The 21,724-nt window shown below is 38.4% G+C and overlaps 1 protein-coding gene across 2 annotated transcripts; it reads right to left on the bottom strand.

The window, feature by feature from the left end:
* Nucleotides 1–590: 590 nt before the first annotated feature.
* Nucleotides 591–21,627, bottom strand: RAB22A (RAB22A, member RAS oncogene family). 2 transcript variants are annotated; one of them, XM_064465300.1, is made up of 8 exons: nucleotides 21,492–21,627; nucleotides 19,525–19,604; nucleotides 14,728–14,809; nucleotides 10,612–10,683; nucleotides 10,397–10,503; nucleotides 8,465–8,574; nucleotides 7,796–7,827; nucleotides 591–7,087 (listed from the first exon to the last, which is right to left on the bottom strand). In XM_064465300.1, the coding sequence occupies exons 1-8, from the start codon at nucleotides 21,525–21,527 to the stop codon at nucleotides 7,010–7,012; spliced, it is 597 nt and encodes a 198-aa protein (XP_064321370.1). In that variant the 5' UTR covers nucleotides 21,528–21,627; the 3' UTR covers nucleotides 591–7,009. The 2 variants fall into 2 exon arrangements, with proteins under 2 accessions (XP_064321370.1, XP_064321371.1); XM_064465301.1 differs by lacking the exon at nucleotides 7,796–7,827.
* Nucleotides 21,628–21,724: the final 97 nt, after the last annotated feature.

The following is a 21,724-nucleotide window of genomic DNA, read 5'->3' as shown; positions in this document are numbered from 1 at the left end:
CCAAATCAACATTTCTGTATTTGCATTCTATGCACTATATGGGAGTGTAACAATTCAAACAAAAAGGAGAGAACAAAAGCCTGGTTTTCCTCATTAGCATCTACAAACCAACAACACAGACAAACCTGTACACGCTCTCAGGACCAGCCCAAGAGAAGACTAAAAAAAAGTCTCAAAACATTCATAAGCTTGGGAATTCATCACTACAATATTTCATCACTAGTAATCTGACTACGTTTCATGCAGTGAAGCAATGGTTGTAAATTTGTGCAGTTTACAGTGCTGCAAGTGCTCTGTAACTTTGAGCGGCTTAAATTTGTTTTAATAAGAGATACTATAGTAAGAAGGCACAGACCTTTCAACCTTTGTAACAGGTTAATCCAATCCTATAATAAAAAGGCAGAACGTTCTTAAGAGGGAAAAGAATTGCTGATACAAAGGTTAACCTTCATGCTTAATTTTACAGGCAAACACTTACACTGCAAGAGCTATATGCATATCAGGTTATTTTTGTGCCCTGAATACACAAAATGCAAATGCAAAGTTTCTTGTTTAAAAGAAACCTTCAGAAGGATTTCTTTTTTTCTTCATTGTACTGGGGGTGGGAGGTACAAGGGGGAAGATTACCAGGAAGTCTTAAGTGTCTTACAGCTACAGAAACACAACTCATTTCTGTCTCTTAAATCAATTCACCGCATCACAATTTCAATGTTGGACAAACGATATTCAGAAATAGGAAGTATAAAAAAGGAAGTTAAGATATAGAAGAGTTGACATCATGTTACTAGAGCCCTACAATAATTTGCTCTCCCAGGTGAATATGCTTTTAGCCTTCGTTGCATGGTATAATACAGTAGTGGTACGTGTTTCAGCCACAATGTTTTCATAACAGTGTCACAAGACTGTACTAGCAAATTACCATTTTGTTTCCAAACATTTGCTGCTGTGACATACTTCTAGAACCTTCGAGGAGAAAAAGACACTCGCCACTTATTCTTGACTAAGTCCCATAAGGAAACAAAGGAACAAGTTGTCAAGAAAACATAATAGATTTAATAAGAAATACATACTGTAACATGAATAAAAGTGTGGCAAGAAAGTAGCAGTGAACCTCTCGAGGTGTCAGAGTTACAGCATATCCAAGTGCAGCAACTGGATGGAGTATCACACTCACACAAAAGGAAGAGCATGACAGAGAGTGGTCTGTATCCTTCAAAATGTGAAGAAGTAGCAGTTGGTTTGTTCAATAATACATATGTGAAAAAATTAACAGAAACAAAACAAAGAAAAACCCAGCCTCCTTAACAGAACAGTACCTTTACAAAGGTCATCAGCTCCTTGAATAAAATTCATTGTTAGTGTTTCAACAAAAATTTAAGAACCCCAACTTGCAGGATGATGTAACGGTAAAAGCAAAATTGTTTCTAAGTAGTCTTTTTTCTAGAATGAGAGCAGTTTCAGCAAATGCTGTCCCAATTTTTCAGAGACAAATCATCCTACTGCTTTGATTTTTCCATGTAAAATAGGAAGCACCAAATAACTAAAACACTAGAACTTTTCCAAGTATTTTTAAATAGCTGTTTATAGCATGTACACTCTGACAACACTATGTTAAAAATTCAGGGTGGGGGGAAAATGGGAGGTGGGAGGAGGAAAAAGCTGACCCGAGGATCACTTTGACATGTCAGAGACTAAGCCCATCAGGACTCCTGGGTTTCAGGATAGTCACATATCCCTTGAAGGATTTGTTATCTGCGACACTTTATGGATAAAGTTTGGTAACGCTCGTTTGATTTTTCCAAGAAATGCATTTTTGATCCTAGCTGACCAAGGAGGAGTTTGCATTCAAACTTTTGAAAGCTCCAAAGTATCACAAGGGATTTTTCAGAAATGAGCATTGGTGTCAGAAAGCCTAATAATTTTAGGTAAATATATTTTGGCACATGAATTCTTATATGAGAAACAACGATGTGGTTCCAAGTATATTTCTATTGACAAGCTGGAGCCATCTGACTCCGAAAAGGACAGCTGACTTTTTTTTTTAATATTAGAACCTGTATTTCTATCTTAGATTGGTAATTGACACAGCCATCTCATACCTATAAATCTTCCGTCACCTACCATTCCTAGGGCTGTGATCTATTACTAGGAATATGATGTGAACTTAAAATTTTAAGTTCTCTAGAGAATTTTTGTGCAGATTTTTTTTAGAAGCTTAGTTCCAAGCACACAATTCTGCTTCAAGTAACTGACTCGTCACATACAAACAACTTCCTGCTAAAAAAGCTAAGAAAGTTTGTCATCCTTTCTTGTTCATGAACAGAAAAGCCTCTTTTTTTTAGAGGTTTAAAGCATTTAAGAGTGATACATGAAGCTTTTTAGAAAGTGAAAAGGCAGTGTAGAAGTCAGTGAATTAATCAGATTCTCCTCATGTCTGAGACGATTTTTTTTTTCTACTTCTTTGTAGCTATTGCTGCTTATAACTGAGGTTTGCTACAGGGTGGTTAGCTACAGAGTTCAGACAGCTTCTGTCCTGTAAATCATCAATTCCCAAGATAGTCTTTGCAGATTGCTGATATAGCACACCACAAATAGACTACAGCATCCTTAATAAACACTACAGACTTGGTTCACAAAAGCCATTCAAACATCACTTATAAAGCTTCCATTTCCAACTAATACTCAGTTTGTTATTCTGGAAATCAACACTGATGTTAAGGATTAATTTAGGATTAACATAGTAACAAAAATCTTACTGAGGCCAACTTTTAAACCATTCAAGATATTCAACCTGAATTATTTTTTGATAATTAAAATGAAGCTTTAACCATGAACATAGACAGCTCCCAATGAATCCCACACCTCTCAACCAGGTTAAAGGATTAGACTTCCACATCAGTAAGTAGGCATTGCCTCCTCTCCTCCTACTCTCTTCCCAAGTATGTAAATAACCTTTCTTGAGCTGGCTGGTAGCATTAAATTGGTATTATGTACACCAACACATCAAAGACTCAAGTCCGCCTAGAACGCCCCTCTAAACTATTAAATGTCTGATCCTGTAGCACTCAGAGGAAGTCTCCCTGATGTCAGTAGGGGTTTGAAGCACAATGATTTGTTTTGTATCAACATGGATCTAGTAACATAAATCAAGTCTTTGCCTTCTTGGCAACAGCAAAAGTTGTTAGAATTGTCTTAGAACTTTTCAAAGCACCTATTACAATTTTCAGTAGCTTAACCACTAGATGCTTCTGTTGTTAAACATAAGCTTCCAGATTCCACCTACTTAGGCATTTAGTACGGCAGTTTTCAGCATGGATATAAAAATGTACTACAAAACTACCTACAACACAGATCGAGAGCCTGGCAAGTCAGCTAAGAGACTGTTGTAATTTAGAGGGTCAGATGAAGACACCCTCCAAAACTTCTGGAGCACATTTAAGTTGCTCCAAAGCTTAAGAACTAAACATTTATCGCTTGATATTTTTGTACAAATCTGTAACTTCTGTGGGAAAGAAATGGTATTGGTTAGAAGTTGAAACAGTCATCTGTCAGTTAAAAAATGCTCCGGATCTATGACATGACATGCACCTCATTACATTTTTTACATACATGATACTTCACCCTTCCAAACTTGCTTTGCAGCAATTCCCTTTGAGAGTATCTGAAAGTCTGGTCTCTATGATGAGCTCCAGTCATTAAACAGGAAGGCATAATGGAATGAAACTTCAGTCCTCAGCTTTTTCAACAACTTCAACAGAAAAAAGTTATTAAAAATTTAGCTGGAATGGTTGACAATCAGCACTCCAAACACTCCAAGGCTAATGCATCTCCAAATAGAGAAGCTATGTTAGGACAAAATATAATCAATTTCAGCAAGCCTAGTGCAAGATGAAAGCAGATGGCCTAACGAATTATTAATACAGAAGAAACCATTTTTCTCCAACAAAAATGAAACAATGAACACATGCATCTCATCCAGGGAAGACTGCATTCCAGCTTTCAGCTAGGGCCAACTGATCAATAAGCAGTTATCTTGGCTCAAAAGAAGTTACATCAACAGTCTGTCATTTTAAATAGGCATGTGTTAAAAAGCAGCCTCGCTTCAGCGTTTGCAGTTTGGACAATCTGAAACACTGGCTATTTCCATGTTTTCATTAACTGCAGTAATTCAGATCAGAACTGCAAAAAGGATATGAAGTATGCTGGCATTCCACTCCAACTGGTAACAAAACAAAAGGAGTCTGAGGCATTAAGACTTTGCTGCATTTGAGAAGGGCCAGATTGCTGCTGCCTCTTCAGTGCTTCAGAGTGGGTGCGGGGGTTGGTTGGTTGTTTTTAAAGTTTAATTTTGGTGTATAGCAAATAAGGGAGGCTAGATCAGAAAACAGTTCATAAAGATTTGCTAAGATATATGGATCTCTCTCCTGACTGGAGAGAACTACAATCTCCGTACTAGCCTAGTTCGCTGTCTTGCCTAGAGTCCAATAGAGTCCAATATTTTCTTCTCAAGTCACTAAGTCTTGGATAAATACTATTAAACTATTTTTGTTATCTCATTGAAAAACAGATTTAAACTCCATTCTTACCACATGCTAACAGGCAATAACAATTTAGAACGTCTGAATTCCTTTTTCTACTAATCTACATGAAAGCATATCTGAGACTTTCCTTCTCCTACTACAACCTTTTGAAGTTCAAAAATTTCCAGATTTATTCCTAACCAACTTTAATAAAAGCAGTACTTTCTATATGACAGTTAAGATACTAAAGCACTGGTATCTTGGTATAGAATAGACTTCCGAAGCACTGTGAACTCAAAACATTTTAAAAACCTAGTTGAATTAGGTAACCACACAATTTATTTTTTTTTAAATTTGCTGGGAGTAAGAATTGAGATATGTCAAAGAAATTAGGGATTTCCATGACTGCCACTGTGAAAGTTCTACATTCAATTGCTAACCTGCTTTTTTATAATAAAAATATGCCCAAGATCAAGCTTACTCTGTTCTTTCTTTACTAATTATATTTCCATTGCACATTTTGATGGAGTACTAATATTTTCTGTTCATAGTTTATTTGCTCTGAGTGACAGAAGAAAAAAATATACATCAGGCTGAACACCAAACACCGATCTGCCTCTACTATGAGATGCTTTGTTAAGGACCAATGTTTCAAAGCAGCTTTGTACAGCCTTTGCTTGATGAAGGCATACTTCCTGGGCTCTCTGTAAGCACATAGCCTGTACAACTGTGGCAAAGAAGGCATATCTGACGATGCAGGGTAAGTAAAAGGGGTGATAAAAATGCAGTCACCAATTTTCATTAAGTCATACTGACCCGTTTAAAACCTCACTGTAATGGTTCATCTGGATTTGCTCCAGAACAGCTCTACAAGAACTAACACAAACTAATCTGAAGTACAAGTCCTTTCATTTCTCACAAACTTTTCTACATTTCCTTCAGAGAAAATACTTGAGATGATAGAAAACCAGATTACAAACAAAGAATAAGCATCATCAACGTGACCTCATGTTGATACTAAAGCTAAACAGCGTATTTTAGAATATACTCAAGTCTATTAAGCTCTTCTTCAAAAATACGAAGTTTCTCGCTAGTGCTGGTGGGAAACAAAGTAAAATAAATAAAATAGCACAAATGGATATGGTCAACCTATAGTTTAATTGAAAGTGTACTAAAACCAAACACAGAGTAAGCTACACACTGATTGCTAAAAACCCTCACAGATGAAAAGGCCCAGGAATCAAGAGGTAACGATCTACATTACCACGTCTTAAGGTTACTTCCTATTCATATTTTTGTGACCAAAACAGGAAAGACTGAGTGCACTACAGATGAAAACTTTTTCAGACAGACCTCATCCTGCACCAACAGCATTCTCTATTGACCCCTTCAAATGTGATTGAAAGAATTTCAGTCTGCCTCTGGATGAACTCACAGTGACAATACCTAAAAAGCAGGAAAAAAAAAACCCAACCTGATGGAGATTCCCCAGGAGTTTATCCATAGGTGTGGAATGGAAGGAGAGTATAAGATTGCATTATTTTTTACATAATTTATAATACTTTAAACAAACACTGGTCTCATAAATATAATATGAACACTTTACACATGCCAAGAATTAAAAGCTTTCCCCTCAAACCTTTTAGGTCTTATCAGAACCACTGGCAGCATCCGTTTACAGCATCTGTTTTTAGTCAGTAACCACTTAATTTAGTCAGAACTACAACTATGTTGTCTTCAACCAACATCTTAATACTAAAAAACTTGTAGGAACAAAAAGATGCCTATAAGCGTATCAGTTTGCCTTAAAGTGATTAGAGTCAGCATGAAAAAAAGATTGTCTGTGGTTTAAGATCTGTTGCTTGTGTCCCCACCCCCGGCGCATATCATCTTTAAATAAAAAGTGCAAATGGGATTTCGGGACTGGATGGACTGATTTGCCTATTATTTGTCTTCAGTTGCGTATTCTGTAGCCACCTCACATCAACTGTCCCATCATACTTTGGATTAGCTACAATTACATTTAAAATAAGGCTCACTGAAGAAAAGGAAATGACATCTAACTTCCAGACTCCTCCCACCCTTAAGTCCCACAAAAGTGCTCATTTCCCTTTTTACAAAAGACCAAAACAAAACCAACCCTAAAATCTTGATTACAAAACTATGTAACATTTCAGTTCTACCATCCATATAGTCACCCTCCTTTCAAGCAAGACAAAAAAAGCAATGATGGATTCCCTTTGAATGCAAGAGATACTACACTTTTTGTAAGTAAACAGGCTGACATTACGATTGCAGTCTTTTCCACGAGTATACAGATGTCAGATGAACGGGTCCATATTTTGAGGGACCTTGGGTGCATGAGCACCAGCAGATAAAGATCTAAGACTGATAATATAAACCCAATGTGAACTATTAACTTCCAAGACCACCTACTGTATAAACAAGTCTGATTTTCTAAGGGATCAGTCAACAGCAGCTGCGCTTTGTCACCGATGGCTGTCTTCTAAGTTTGAAGCCCTTACCACTAGACGGGGGGTTGGTGTCAGTTGATGGAATTCTGCGACCTACAAGGAGGCAGAAAAAAAATTTATAGCAAACATACTTGAAACTAAATCTAAGCAGTGTATGTTTTGTATACAAAAACGTGTCTTCAGTTAGACCTATGTCATTAATGACAACATTCCTGCAGTTGGACAGCAGTTAACAGTCTATGCTACATCTGTAAGAGGTATGGTTCCACAAAAGAAGAGTAGAATCGGTTTCAAGCTAATTTTGCAGTGTTTACACTTTGGGCTAATCTAGACTTGGAGAGCTAAGCTATAAAAGCACCCAGAGAATATACTCTGCAGGATCCAATACCATCTGGAATATCTTCACTGAGAACTACCATCTTGACCTGTATTTCCACAGTAGATCACCTGCTCCAGGCTTAGCCCAGAAGTGCTTGTAAAGATAGCTGCTGTAGTCATCTAATCAGTCTCTAATATTGGCCATTCCTGGTTGAGCATTCTTTTCTGAGGAGGATTTATGATTCTTTTTTCCATAGTTTATGCAAGATCAATTTTAGAGAGCAACTATTAAGTCAGTAAATCAGGAAGCTAATCTACAGCACATACTTTTTACATCAGCTTCAATTTATTCAACTACTTATAAGGACCCTATTTTTTTTCCCCCAGGTCTAGTGGTTCTGTAGTTATTCAAAGCTAAACTGCAGTGTGCACACACACAAACGGATTGCTGTTTGTCATCTTTTCACAAACAGGTTGACATACCTGCACATTGGTGCTGCTGCCTGAAACATATCCTGCAAATAATATTGCATGGAATTCACTTTGGAATACTGTCTGCTTTTCATTCACACAAAAAAAATTTCCCATTGTCATCCCCACCATGAACGAGACAGAAAAGATTTGCAATTTAATTAAAAAAATCCCAAGGTATCACAAAAATATTGTAGAAAATCTACACACAATAGCTGCTATTTCCTGGGCAGTAATCTGGCATTTATGAATTTTTGTATTTTTGAAAGTGCACTGATTTAGACTAAGTACAAACACCAAGAGTGAGAACTTAATTCCTTTTCTCAGCTCTATAAAGTTTGGATCTTCCTCATGCCATTTGCTTTCCCTTCCATAACCTTGGAAGCACTAATTGAAACATTCAGCAACAGATACAGTAAGATGACACTGATTTCTGATGTAAGTGCCCTGCTTGCTATTTATCCAGCAGCATCACAGTAGGCTTAAAAACCTCTAGAAGGAATATCTGGAGGTCATTAGATGACTAAAAATTTATACAGCTCATTTTGCAGTTTGTATTCATGTCTGATTGTAACAAATTTAAGCCAGTATACTCTCACCTAAATAGCACGAAAATACAGTAATCAAATTTCTACTTGAACTTCTTTCAGAAGAAAGCACATTAACTGTTTAAATACTTACTAATTTCTATAAAGAGTTCATTAATGTTTATTGCATTTTTCGCACTTGTCTCTACAAATATTGCATGAATGGAATCTGCATAGTCTTTAGCATCTTTTTCCATGACTTCTCTGGAAAAACAAAGCAAAGAAAAATCTGTGAATGCAAAAAACCTCCACATTATTCAAAATCTTAAGGGATAGATTAAGCTTTTAATTGTCTCATTAAATGAGTACTTTGTGTATTACCTGTTTGGCATCACAGTCCGCCCTCAGCCTGAGGTTGATGCTCATTCTTTACTCTGTGCTGTCTCCCTGCCTTGAGGAATGAGCATCACTGAAGCACAATCATAAACTAAACAAGGCCTTAATCCATCTGGCAACATTACAGTGGAGTTTGTGTCTTGAGTGCTCTAAGTGTAGGTCTGCAATCAATCATTAGGGGGTGCTTTATTCTTCACACACAGAACAGTTTTAGATGAACTGAAAAGATCCTAAAGCATTAGTTCCGCTAATCCAGTGGATTTCCTACAGCTGTTTACAAAACCAAGTATCTCACAATACTGCACAGATCATTAGGATAGCATTTACCTTACAGGAGGCATGAAGACATAGCTATAAACAGAAACATATTTAGACTGAGCACAAAGAGACAAGTGAACAGGTTATTCTGCACCCTTAAGTGGGCAAGTTGATAATGAAGTATGTTTCCTTAAACAAGGTGGAAAAACCGAACCCCCATTGGTGGAGAGAGGACTGGACTGTATGTTGTATCACTTTACACACAATTTCTAGAAAACATAGGATACTTTTAGTAACAAGGGACTGAAGATATTAAAAGCACAGACTCTGGATCAGTGACCCAAATATTGCCTCTGACTAAAGTACAAGGAATCTCGCTCATTAGCTTGAATAGCAATGTTTACATAATTTATGATGCCACCTAAGCACCAAGAAACAAGCATGTCGGACTTAATACTGCATGCCTTATATTTGTCTTCTAAGTAATTTGATGCCATATTTCCTTCAAGACACATGCTACTTCTAACAACAGTTAGTAAAGCTCACTAAATAACTACTATGAATTAACAATTTGTAAAACTATACTAAGAACCAACTTCGCAGTAGCTTTTTAAGCATGTAAGCATCTGCCTCCTTTGAGACACCAGCTGTGTGAAATCTAACAGAAAGTTTGCACACACCTTCTTTCTGAATTTTGGCTTATTTAACCAGGACATCAATAAAAAGGGCTTCTTTTCTTTTTAGTACATACCTTCTTGAAAGTTTGGCTGTTCATAAAGTTTCTCAAGAACTTTTCCTGCTCCCTGCAACTATTTCAGCCACAGCCAATTCACCCCAATATTTAAGCAGGGAAGGAAGGCACCTGAACAAGCAAGTCAGAAAAGCCTACACAATACTTTCCAACAAGCTTGATGTTTTTCCTAACAAAATGAGGTGCTACAGACGGACAGGGGTACTTCTTATAAAGTGAGGTAAACATCTTGTATTACACTGTAGTTTCACAGGCAGTTTAGGCTTGTGTAACTTGGCACTGCCACCAGAGAAGGTAAATCTGACCCCCTGTAAACAGCTCATTCCTAACCCTGCAACCCCACCTGTCATGCCAGCAAGTGTTCATGGTGCAAGCAAGATAAATACACTTGGATCAGTTTTTCTTTAAATGGTTAGTTTTAATCTGGATCCATTTTACAAGCTGATTTACTGCCCAGTCACACACATACAGTCCTCTCATACTGGGAGGAAGTGGGCAAGGCTGCCCAAGAGCAGACTAATCAAATCATCTGACAGCAGAAACAGCTCAGACCCCTGTGAAACTACAATGTTAGCGCACAGCAGCTTATAATGCTCTATACCTTTCACCTGCTCTGAAGTCTTAAAATATTTAACACCAGGAGCTTAAGTGAAAACCTCCAAACTGTCAACCATTATTTACCTTACATCATTAAGATCACACTTATTTCCTGCAATAGCCACAACAATGTTTGGAGGTCCATGCTGTCGAAGCTCTTTAACCCAGTTCTTTAATGTTGAGAAAGTTTCCTGATGGAGGGGGAAGAAAAAACAAACAGAAGGAATTAAGAGTCAGAACCAACCATGACACAAAACGCCCCAGAAATCATAATGCTTGGCCAAAATAAGATTTCTTACCTCTTTTGTGATGTCATATACTATAATGGCTGCTGCTGACCCTCTGTAATACATTGGGGCTAAAGCACGAAACTGAAAGAAAGACACCATACATTATGAATCTGATGTTCCACTGACCTCGATGATTTCCTTATTATTATTATTGACGAAAGTGAAAACCAGCTTTAAAGTTTGCATTAGTGGAAAACTTTTCCTTACAGTTACAGAGAAGCTGTGCAGTAGAATACGTAAATTTCTCCGAAAGCACTGTTTTACAGCGGCCAACCAATAAATAGCTTAGGGATCAGCAGCACACCTACTGCAAAAAGCAGGAAGCCAAACTTGACCTAATTTTGACAAGATTAGAATCTCTCATTTAAAAGACTGTAGATTATGTACAGACACAAACTGCAGGATATATGCTGAACTTTAAACACTGAGCAAGAGGAAAACAATCAAAATTGAACTTGTTCCTTCCTCAAGATACTCACGCTTTTGGACAAAGAGTAATTTCAAGGAAAGCTTATATTATTGCTGATCTGAAACATTTAGAAGTTGGTGTCAACCTCTAGCCCCATGGATCAGCCATGGCACTCAAAGACTAGAAATGGTTTCTTCAAAATCTAACTTATAGCTTTAGGGGTTTCATGGAAGTTTTTCCTCAAAACTTAAAAGTCAGAAGCATGTTTCAAACTAAAAAACTGCAGAAGCCCACAACTGTGACCTGTTGCAAATAGAGCTTCAAGGAACATGCTAGATAGTAAAAGGCTACAGTAATTTTATTGTAATTTTCAGAATTAGATCTACAGCAGGCATATTTGGTGGGCAGTGCATTTGCAGGATATAAACCACACCTGTACCTTCGCATTGGCACAGTGTTATGAATCCAGGACTGAAAAAAGTGATAAAGCACATGATTAAGTTGCATTAAATGTATTAATTGAGCATCCTTAAAAACAGTGTGACACTCTTAATTTCAGAAGAACCAGACAACTCATCTACCAACCAAAACTCTCCAAGCACAGAGTATACTGCACATACTGCTTTGCTGTAAGCATATGCTATTTAGAGCTTTTGTGCATCTTATTACTCAGGGTAAAAATCATGAATAGAATACAGTTTTTCATAAAGGCTTATTTGGTTCTAATAAAATACCAATTTCCTTTTGCTTAGTACAGTTCAACTGAGAGCAATATTATAAATCATAAAAATCTTGCTATAAAGCAGAATTCCAGACTATTTACATTTGGCTCTCAAATTCTGTTTTGAAAATAGGATTTTGAACACAAAGTTCAGAATGTAAAAATATTTAATAGTGGGAAAGGGAAACATGGGCAGGCATTCAGTTCATATTGGGACATAATCCCTCTCTTCTGCCTAAGTACTAAAGTGTAAAGGGAAACATATTTGGTAAACCACCATTTGGACTGGTTGCAACCTGGCTTTTTGATTATTTGACTATTTACATTGGGAATAAACCAACTTTCACTTGCTGATTTTGTATTACTCTCATTTCCTGCCTGCTAACACTTAGATACTTTTTTCCACCTAAGAGCGATCAGCAGATAAAATGTATTAACAGAACAGATGTTACCAGAAACACTGATTTTTTTCCTTTTGCTATTTTTCCAAAGACTTCAGCTTGCCCTCTAGCCTCCAATTTGTGTTTTGACAGAATTATTAAGAATACATAATGTAATTATCCAGAGAAACTGTCACAATTGTTAGGTAAAAAGGCAAAAATCCTAATTGCTCTAAGTAACCCCCTATCAACTTTACTTAGTGGAGAAGAAATGAGAGAAGAAATAAGGTGTATGTGTAGGGAAATGAGCTATGTGAATTAGTACATGTTTCCACCTTCGGAGTGAACCTAGCCAGCTGCTCCCTGACGCCACTTAGAGCAAGGGGTTGCCCAGTGTAGTGTAGAACTATTCGCTGCTGGGCTTTGGAAGTGGAAAACAGCAAATTCTCCTCAAGAAGCCAGGACTATGAATTCTGCGAATTACACATCATAGCTCAGCAGAGATATTTTAGCACCAAGAATGCTGTGGACATTTTTGGTATTCCAAATCAGCACGGATGGGATTCCTTCAACAATTCATTGTCAGATGTGTTTCATGACCAGAAAACTGCGCTACAGATTTCAGGGCAAGGTATACAGACCATTTGTGACTCGCAGTGAAGTGATAGCACCATTCTGTTTTGGAGAAAGAAACAGCTATGAAGATACTGGCATCATTTCAAAGTAAATATCTTTGCTCCCATTTCATTTGTTTCCTTGTATATACTGGGGCCTCAGAGTGACTGCTCTCAGGTGTAGAACATAAGCGTCACATATACCACAGCTCTTGGCTCAGAGCCCAGGTAAGACATCTTTCCTTTTTTGATTTCAGTAAAGATATCCTGCAACTTGTATGGAAGAAAATTAAAGAGGTATCACTCAAAGTCTAAAAACAGAAAGACAAAGAACATGCTGGTCATGTACAGAGCTGTGTCCTCAGATCATAGCGTGCTGAATCCAAACTAGGGCGTTCTCCCATTGCTTGCAAACACAGTTAAAGTGAACAGGATGAAATGCTAATATGTAATGTGTGTTTCCCACCAAGCTGTGGAAGGCATGTTTATGAAGTTTTCTATTTAAGAGTAACAGACTCTCAAAATTCATGCTCTACCTTTCAGAAGACTCACATTCCAGCATTAACATTTCAGAATGGGCTAGGATGTTCACTTAAGAAAAATTACAGCAAATGCTGACTGACTGCTAGTAACGGAAGGACTCGGATATTGCTGATAACATGGATACTATTGGACATATCCCTTATGACATAAGTTTGCTTTACATGGTGCTGCTGGAAGGAACTAAGTTGTCATTCAAAATCCAGAGCACTACAATGCAATACAAATATACTTGAGTTACCTTCTAGCATCAAGGCTGTTATCGAACTAAAGAGCTAGCAAGTCAGTTCCAACAGGGCTCCAAAAGCTCAAGTGACTAGACACAGGGATGACTGAGCCTTTACAAGGTTGGGGTTTTTTGTTTGGTTTGGTTTTGTTGGTGGGTTTGGTTTTTTTTTTTTGCATGGGCTCTCTGTTTCTTGAGCCAATCTTGAAAAATAGTACAGCTGCATTTGCCAGTTATTATCCTAAAGTAATAACCCAACCTGATCAAACTGACTCTTACTGGAGACAGCTCTGGTGTCTTTGTTAGTTATCTCACATCCTAAATAAACTCCTCATAAGTAACTTCCACTTGCCAGTAGTTAACAGGCAAGAAGCTGCAAGAATAAGCACTGTAAATGTAACTACTATAATTTCTATCAGTTATTAGTAATCCATAAACAAGTGAGTTAACTAGGAAAGTTTTCCTTTTAAATTCTAAGTAAAAACCATGCAAATTAATTGTAATTTCACGTGACTAGTCATTTTCTTGAAAGCTTTTGTTGCCTCCTCTCAGAAGTAAGCATGCTGCAGAGGTCAAAACCTCAAACTACCAAATTAAAATTTAAATTCCAAAACAGACGACATCGCTTCTACACTATCAGTTTTGAGAAGTAAAACTTTACAAAATAAAAGATCAGTTATCACCCATAACACTGCTTGAAACACTGCTTTTGAATGCCTAAACCCACATCCTACGCACATTAGTAACCTTAACACTGAAGTTAACGGAATGTGTTAGCAGTTGTATATTTTTCCAGAATCAGGGCCTTCCTTGTACTACGAAACACGATCATTCATTTCACTTGGATTCTCATGTTACCAGTTGCACTGTCTGCAAATACTGCACTTGAACGTTTAAAACTCAACTGCAGAAATGGTACTAGAGACAGCTACTGGCTTACCCCACCTTGTTTCTTTCCGAAATGGCCCTCCCTTTCAGTGAATCTAAACCCAGCCTTTAGTTTTAGAAGCTCCTCTTCTTAAATAATCATCCTTAACTTTGTACTTTAACCATTACAACAATGAAAAATGAAAACATATTTACAGCACCCACATCTTGATAGAAACCTGCACAGAAACACACATTCTAACAGATACTCTTAAAACCAGATCATGGTGTGACTTTCAGGGATGGGGCTGAAAAGCAACCCAAACTCTAGCTGGAACTATCACCACACAGATATTGCTTCTACTTACCCGCTCCTGTCCAGCTGTATCCCAAATAAGGAATTTGTGCAGCTCATTTTGATACTGTACAGTCTTGGTCATAAATGAGGCTCTGGAAAAAAATTACAGCTTATGTTTTTCAGAATATAAATACATTCTTAGAACATTACTACCATGAACTTTTTTAAAGGTTTACATTCCAATAAAGTGTTTTTCCTCACTTCCCAAAACTGATCAAGATTTTCATACATAAAGGCTGAAATTAATGAGGCAAAGGGCCTCAGAGGATGAAATTCAACTAACAAAACAAAAGGAACACAAATGCACAAGTTTTTATTGTTCACAAGCTTTTGTTAAAAATAAAGGATGTATGACCAAAAAAATCAGAAAGATTAGCCTTTTTAGCAACACTCTTCCTAAGTGGAAGAATCATCACAGGAAATTGCTTAAGTGTATACCAGAAACTTCCGGAAGGAAAGAGATCAAACCCTTCCCTTCTGCATCAGCTTTTTCTGTCTCAGTACTAACATCCAGATAAATGCTGGTAAGTCCCTACTTGGGAATAAAATATGGGAGATTCGTATCACTGCTGGCAGGTGTTAAGAGGACAGAGAAATCAATGTATAACTTGCTGCTTGTCTGCACACTCTATAGCTCCCAAATCCTGTCTGTCTTTATATACTTCAGTCTGCAGAGGCTCTTGCTTTTCCAGAAGACAAAAAAATCTCTTCCTATGCTCCAGCTGTCACCCCTCAACTTCTAGATGTTTACTGTAAACTATTGCAAAATATTGTAAAGTACTTCTGTGTTTTACTTGATCTGCTTTACATGAATCAGTGTATTTCCCATGAGAACAGGAATTCAGAGACCTAATCTTTTACAAGAGGGAATTCTTTGCTCTCTCTCTCTATATTACCTGTAGGCACATTTTTTTCTAGAAAAGACACACACTCACTGAATTCAAATGCTTGTAGAATAGGAACTAGAGACGCCATAATTATTTCAAGCATATAAGATCCTACATTCTGATCTTGAACACTTTTTGTATGCTTAATTCCTGTCACTTGAAAATACTGCAAACTTCCCAACTTGTTCTACTTTCAGTCTTGGACAGGAGGCAGGATAGGACCCTGGAAGTGGTCTGTACTGGAGCTTCTTGCAGTACACTAAACTCACTGTAGATTCAAAGTCAGAGAACAAGAGTCTGTCAGCATGATCAACAACATTAAATACCAGAGTCCAAAACTCTGAACTTCAATTTATCTTGGACCTTAAGTACCACCACGGCATAGTTTTTAATGATGTCCATGACACTTTTGTAGTTAATACGTGGAGTCTTTGGACATGTTTCAGTGTTATAGGAGGACAAAACAGCTATCTTCATTTAAAATAAATGCTTTCGACTGTTAAGAGGTAGCCTTCTCCCCACTCCTTAAGCTTAGATGGTTTGCCGAATAGTACATCAACCTCCAAAAGTTGGTTATTCTTCTAAGCCAGATATAAGGTTGCAGCATCCCTAAGAGCCTAACAGCAATGCATTTCAACACAGTTAACTAGATGGTGTATTCTAGCAACCAGTAACGGAAAAGAACGTGGTATCTATTGTAAAGCACGGCAAAGACTTCCACTTCCGTAAGACTGCTGCAAATTAAGCAACAATTCTGAATTCTCTGGCCATTATGGAAACAATTTCCTAAATCACAGATTCTCACTGAAAATTTATCTTACTTGGTTCTATAAACCAAAACATTCCTGTACAGTCAAGTTGAACTGAACAGCTGTGCCGCTCTAATTCACAACTAAACATACTGAATGTTAGCTGACAATAAAGGTTAAATGCTACTTGAAATTCTGTGACAACTGAAAGCTTTCACTGTGACAAACATCAATTAAAAAAAAGAGAGAACAAATAGCTCAAACACAAACTGCTTTTGGGTCAAAAAAAGCCTCCAAACCACAGCTATCCTCAAGGACTTTTAGTTGGGGTAATGCCTGTTTTCTTATTAGTTTTCCTATCTGCTTCTCCCAGCCAAGCAAGCACTGTAACTACATGAACAAGACACACCTGAAAGTACTTTTATACTAATTCATAATTTTTTTGATGCTATAATGAAAAACTAGATATTCTGCAGTATCTAGAGATATATGCTGGTCAGGCAAAGCAGAACGTGTCCTCAGCATCCTGAGAGGACAACAGTCACAGAATTCAGCCAGGGTTTCTACAGCTGCCTATATTTGAAACTGAATGATGAACATTCATGACAATGAAGTATCATTGCTCAGATAATTCTAAGAGGAATGGAAACAGGACAGGAAAAAAGACTGTATGTTATGAACTCAAAAACCCAGGAATAAACATAGAAACACTTTAGTTTCGTAAGATGCTCAAAACTCCTCCCTAATCCTTACCTTGCTCTTTCCACCTCCTCGCCTTAATCAGGAAATAAAAAAAAAGGTCTAGAAGTTTCAGAATTTATTTGCTTAAAATTCTGGGACACACTCTTACTGGAGCTTCACACAATCCCTGCATTTGGGCAAGTTTTGATTCATTTACACCACTATAGCAAACTGCCAAGATATCAAGTCATCAGACCAACAAATGATTTTAAGACTGCTAAAAGATACAGGTTTTTAGTCTGCCACTTCAAGAAAGTACACTGATTCCAGTACTGTCATTAAACCCACAAAGACAAAAATCTGTTCTACACATTAGTCTCATTACTACAACAGTTAGCATCTTCTAACAGCACCTTAAGTTACTACACAGTATCTGCTACAGACTTTCCCCTGGGAAGACGTGTGTGTGTGATCTCTTTGGGTTCCTTCCTTCAAACAGACTGGTACTACATTGGAGGGAGGAGAAAAAAAAAAAAAAAAAAAGACAGAAGAGATGAACCCACACACCACACAGTGAGAAAACTACCAGATTAGAAGAAAGTGACTTTGGAGGGAAGACAAGATTTGAATAAGTTCATTCCAGTCTTAGCCCTTCCCCAGGAAGGGAAAAAAAAAAGGAAAAAACCATTACAAAACCCTCTCCAGAGTTTCTCCAGATCATAGGAAATCCTGCTTTGCCAGGATAGAAGCATCACAGATGCAAATCTTTGCTCTGCAGCTTTAGACAGTCTTGCAGACATGCAGAGCCTAAAGCCATCGAGCACAGCATTTTAGAATTTTGATTCTGAAAATGGACTTGAGGAGGCTGCAGTTCACATGTGATTGGAGACATAATGCAAATTCCATACTGGGTTACTCAAACGTTTAACCCATGTAATTTAGATATGTGGTGACACACGTCTAGCTATAGAACAGAGCATCCCCACCAAATAAATAGGCACCATTCACGTTTGCAAATCCTAAGTCTATGTTACCATAACCGGTCACTAAGCAGACTTTTTTTTCCTCTCCCCTCCCCCAGGAACTGCATACATGAATACAATGGCTAGCTCTGGGCCACTGTAGATACTACCCATATTAGCCAACTGTTTAACAGACTGTTTTCAAAAGTATCTGGACAACTAGGAATGAAGATGGATAATCAACTTCTCAAACACCTCGGGTAATAAGAAAAACAACTGGATCTTTCAATAGTGTCCACCTGAAGCAGTTTTGCTTGCAGCCGATATCACTATGGGCAGTAGGTCTGAACTTTCTATACAACCTGAGCTTAAATATTTAAGATGGCCTGCTCCCCTACTTAGGCGAACAGCAATATGACTCCTACCCACACATCAGTTTCATGGTTCTCCAAAAACAAGCCTCTACTGCTGCTAATTTGGCAGTAACTAGAAGTGTTGAACCCTTGAAGATCTAAGAAAACTACTTAGTAAACTATCCCAAAAGCTACCTTTGTTAACAGGAAAATTTAAACAAAAGCATACTTCCTACAGAATATCTTCCAATTTAATACCAGTATTCACACTAAAAAAAAAAAAAAGAAAAAAGAAAGAGGTGGGGTGTAGGGGGGGAAGAGAGAGATATCATGGAAACCACATTTTTTTTTGAAGGACAGGATGAGACACAGCTGATCTTTATCAGCAGGACCTTTTCTGGTCAAAGCTGTAGTAGAGCCTGGGTGACACCTGAGACAGGAAGTTGTACTGCCACCCCCCCACACACTTCTCAACATCAAGTGAAGCCATGTCCTCCTGTCAGTCAAGAATCACTTCCGAGCAAAGCAGCCCATAACAAAAAAGACAGCAAAAGAAAAAAGATCCAACCACTTCAAGTATTCCTGATGCTCACCCTTCCTTCTATCCATTTGAAGATTTGAGCTCAGTAACATTGCTGCTCTGAGGTGGGTCCAATTGCATAAACAATTTCATCAGTTACTTACGAGCGTGTGTATTGCATATAGATCCACAACATTAGAACTAATTAATGAAGAGAACTACAACCTGAATTAGTATTAACTACTTTCAAAAACCTAGGAGACTTGTTATTGTACTTGAAAAAATACCTTCAAAATAATCATGTAGTTGCATAATAATTAGACTCTGAAATTTCAGAGTAGTGCATGAGAAAAGCTTGTTGTTCCTTCAACAGAAGTATCTATGGCGTAATTTATTCATAACTGGAGACTCCTAGCAGGATTTTCTTAGCTTAGATTAACAATACAAAATGGGTCCAGATCTTACATATGAAAATGCAAGCTGCAGGAATGCCAAATACACTCCTTCATTTCCTAAGGTAGCTCATGAGCTAATTAAGGCTGCAGTCATGTTTATTGCCACATTTAGCTGCCACACATGGAGAATCCTCAAGTCATCTATTCAGAAAGCACAAACATATATTCATACCATTTGGTTACTTTATTTAGTTTCTTACCCTATTGTTGGGTTGATGTTGGGATCAAAGCTATCTTCTACAAATCTCCACACGATACTTGATTTGCCAACACCAGTGTCCTAAAAAGAAAAAGGAACAGAAACAGTTGAAAGAGACATCAGTTACTATAAACTGATGATTCTTTTTGTCTTCAAATCTTGCAATACACTGTGCATGAATAACAAGTTCCTGCAGAGAATCTCAGAAGTTAGATTCTGAAATACTTCTGGCATTATATTCGTTTAGTAGAAAAATGAAAGTTCTCCGATAAGTTAGTTTTCTAAACAAAATTGTTAGGATGTTTTTATGAAGGATATAAAAAACTGTATTCATGCTTATTATCATTTATTCAAACTCCCCACCCCTCCCAAAGGTGTGCACAAATTGCATTTGAACAGGAGCAGGGAAAGACTGTCTACCACTTTTAGTAAAATATACAGCAATTGAGTACGGTACTCCATCTCTGCAAGCCAATGGAGCACATTAAATTATACAAGTGTGACACACACATTTCAACCTCTGACTAATGCCGTCCCACCCTGCTTAATGAAAGACTTGAAATTTCTTCTGTGACACACCTGAAACATGTTTCTAATGCAACTCTACAGAGCTATAAATGGTAAAAGAGGAAACGTAACATGAAAATTCTGGGCCACGTATATATTTGCACCACTGACTTCACAGTCAAAGAAAAGATATATAGAAGGCATATTTAGGAGTGAAATAACAAACTACTAGCAGTAAAACTGCTTTCAATAGAAGCTGGACATTTTAAATGGTCATTTAATTAAGACAAGTGAAAACAAACTATTTGTTTTATACCTCCAGAGGCATTAAAATTTTAAGGAGAAAAAAAAAGAACTGAGCAAATACATCATTGAAAATGAAGTTTTACGCCATTAATGCATTTTCTTCAATCTTCCAAATACCTAGTAAATTTGGGTACACTATGTATCCTTGTGTTTATCTTTGCAAGCTGTTTCCCTCTCAAGAAAACGCATATTATCTCAGTTCGGTTTTTAATAATGTCTGCTGCCTCAATAAACAGAGCAAATTTTAGAAAGAGAAACATAGATGCAGTTCCTGACTCTGGGAGTTCAAGGACCAGTTTTCCCAGGTGCTTATTCTCCTTTTCTTACACGAGGAAAGGTTTCTCAGGTCCGGAGAATGCAAACAAGAGCCAGTAGTTATCCCAAATACCTTCATAACATGAAGGGCACAGAAACACGTAATTTTCCCTCTGAAGGGCAACGTGGCCATTTAGAAGCAGAAAACAATTCTTCCATACTCTCTACAAGACAGGATTTAGATACAGGGGGAGACAACTCCACCTATGCAACGTGAGGCTCTCCAGTAAAACCCTCACACCAAACCAAGCCAACACACAGCTTTATAGCCTTGATTTTGTTCTTTTTTTAAAAACTTCTACCTCGGTTTACTTGATGCCTCTTTCTTCCACCACCTGCAACACTTAGGACACTTTCAAAGCCTACCTAGGTTGTGTAAAAAAAAAAGTTCAGGCCCCTCCCCCTCGAGCTTGACTTCAGGTGCTTTTATTTATTTAGTGAACTCCAAGCCCAAAACAGCTTGCAAGGAAGCGGGAAGCATCCACTGGATACTCGTGTTTCCTCTCTTTTCTTTTTTAAAGGAAAAGATAGAAAAGAAAAAGAGAAAAAAGTGGGAACATTCACCTCTGGACACCGCCTCCCCCCACAGAGGGAAGGCCCTTCCGCCCGCCCGCTCTCCTCAGGGGGACGGGGCTGGGCAGCCACGGCGCGCCGACAGCTCCGAGGGAGGCGAGGCCCACCCTCCGCTCGCGGAGGGGACCCCCAGCCTCCCCCGGGATGGGGGAGAGGCTCCCCGCCATCGCGGAGAGCCCTTCGAGCCAGCCCCTCAGCAAGCTTCTCCCTCCCGCCGCCCCCGGCCCGCACCGGGGCCCCGCGGAGAGCCGGCCACACAGCACTTACCCCCAGAAGGCAAACTTTCAGCTCCCTCAGAGCCATGGCTGGGCTGGCTACGCCTTTAACGAGCGCCTGAGACGCAGCCCAGAACGATCATAGCCCTTCCCGAGGCAGACGCACGCCCGAGGCCCGCGGGGGCAGCCCCCCGCCTCCCCGCGCCGTGGTTACCAGCACACCTTCCTCCTCAGGCTCCGCGGACGCGGCGCCATCTTGAGCGGCCCGCCGGAGTCACCTGACCG

Source organism: Phalacrocorax carbo, chromosome 14 (assembly GCF_963921805.1).
Source record: "Phalacrocorax carbo chromosome 14, bPhaCar2.1, whole genome shotgun sequence".
Classification (NCBI taxonomy): Eukaryota; Metazoa; Chordata; class Aves; order Suliformes; family Phalacrocoracidae; genus Phalacrocorax; species Phalacrocorax carbo.
Note: the sequence above shows the minus strand (reverse complement) of the source record. Positions and strands in the feature narration are given on the sequence as shown.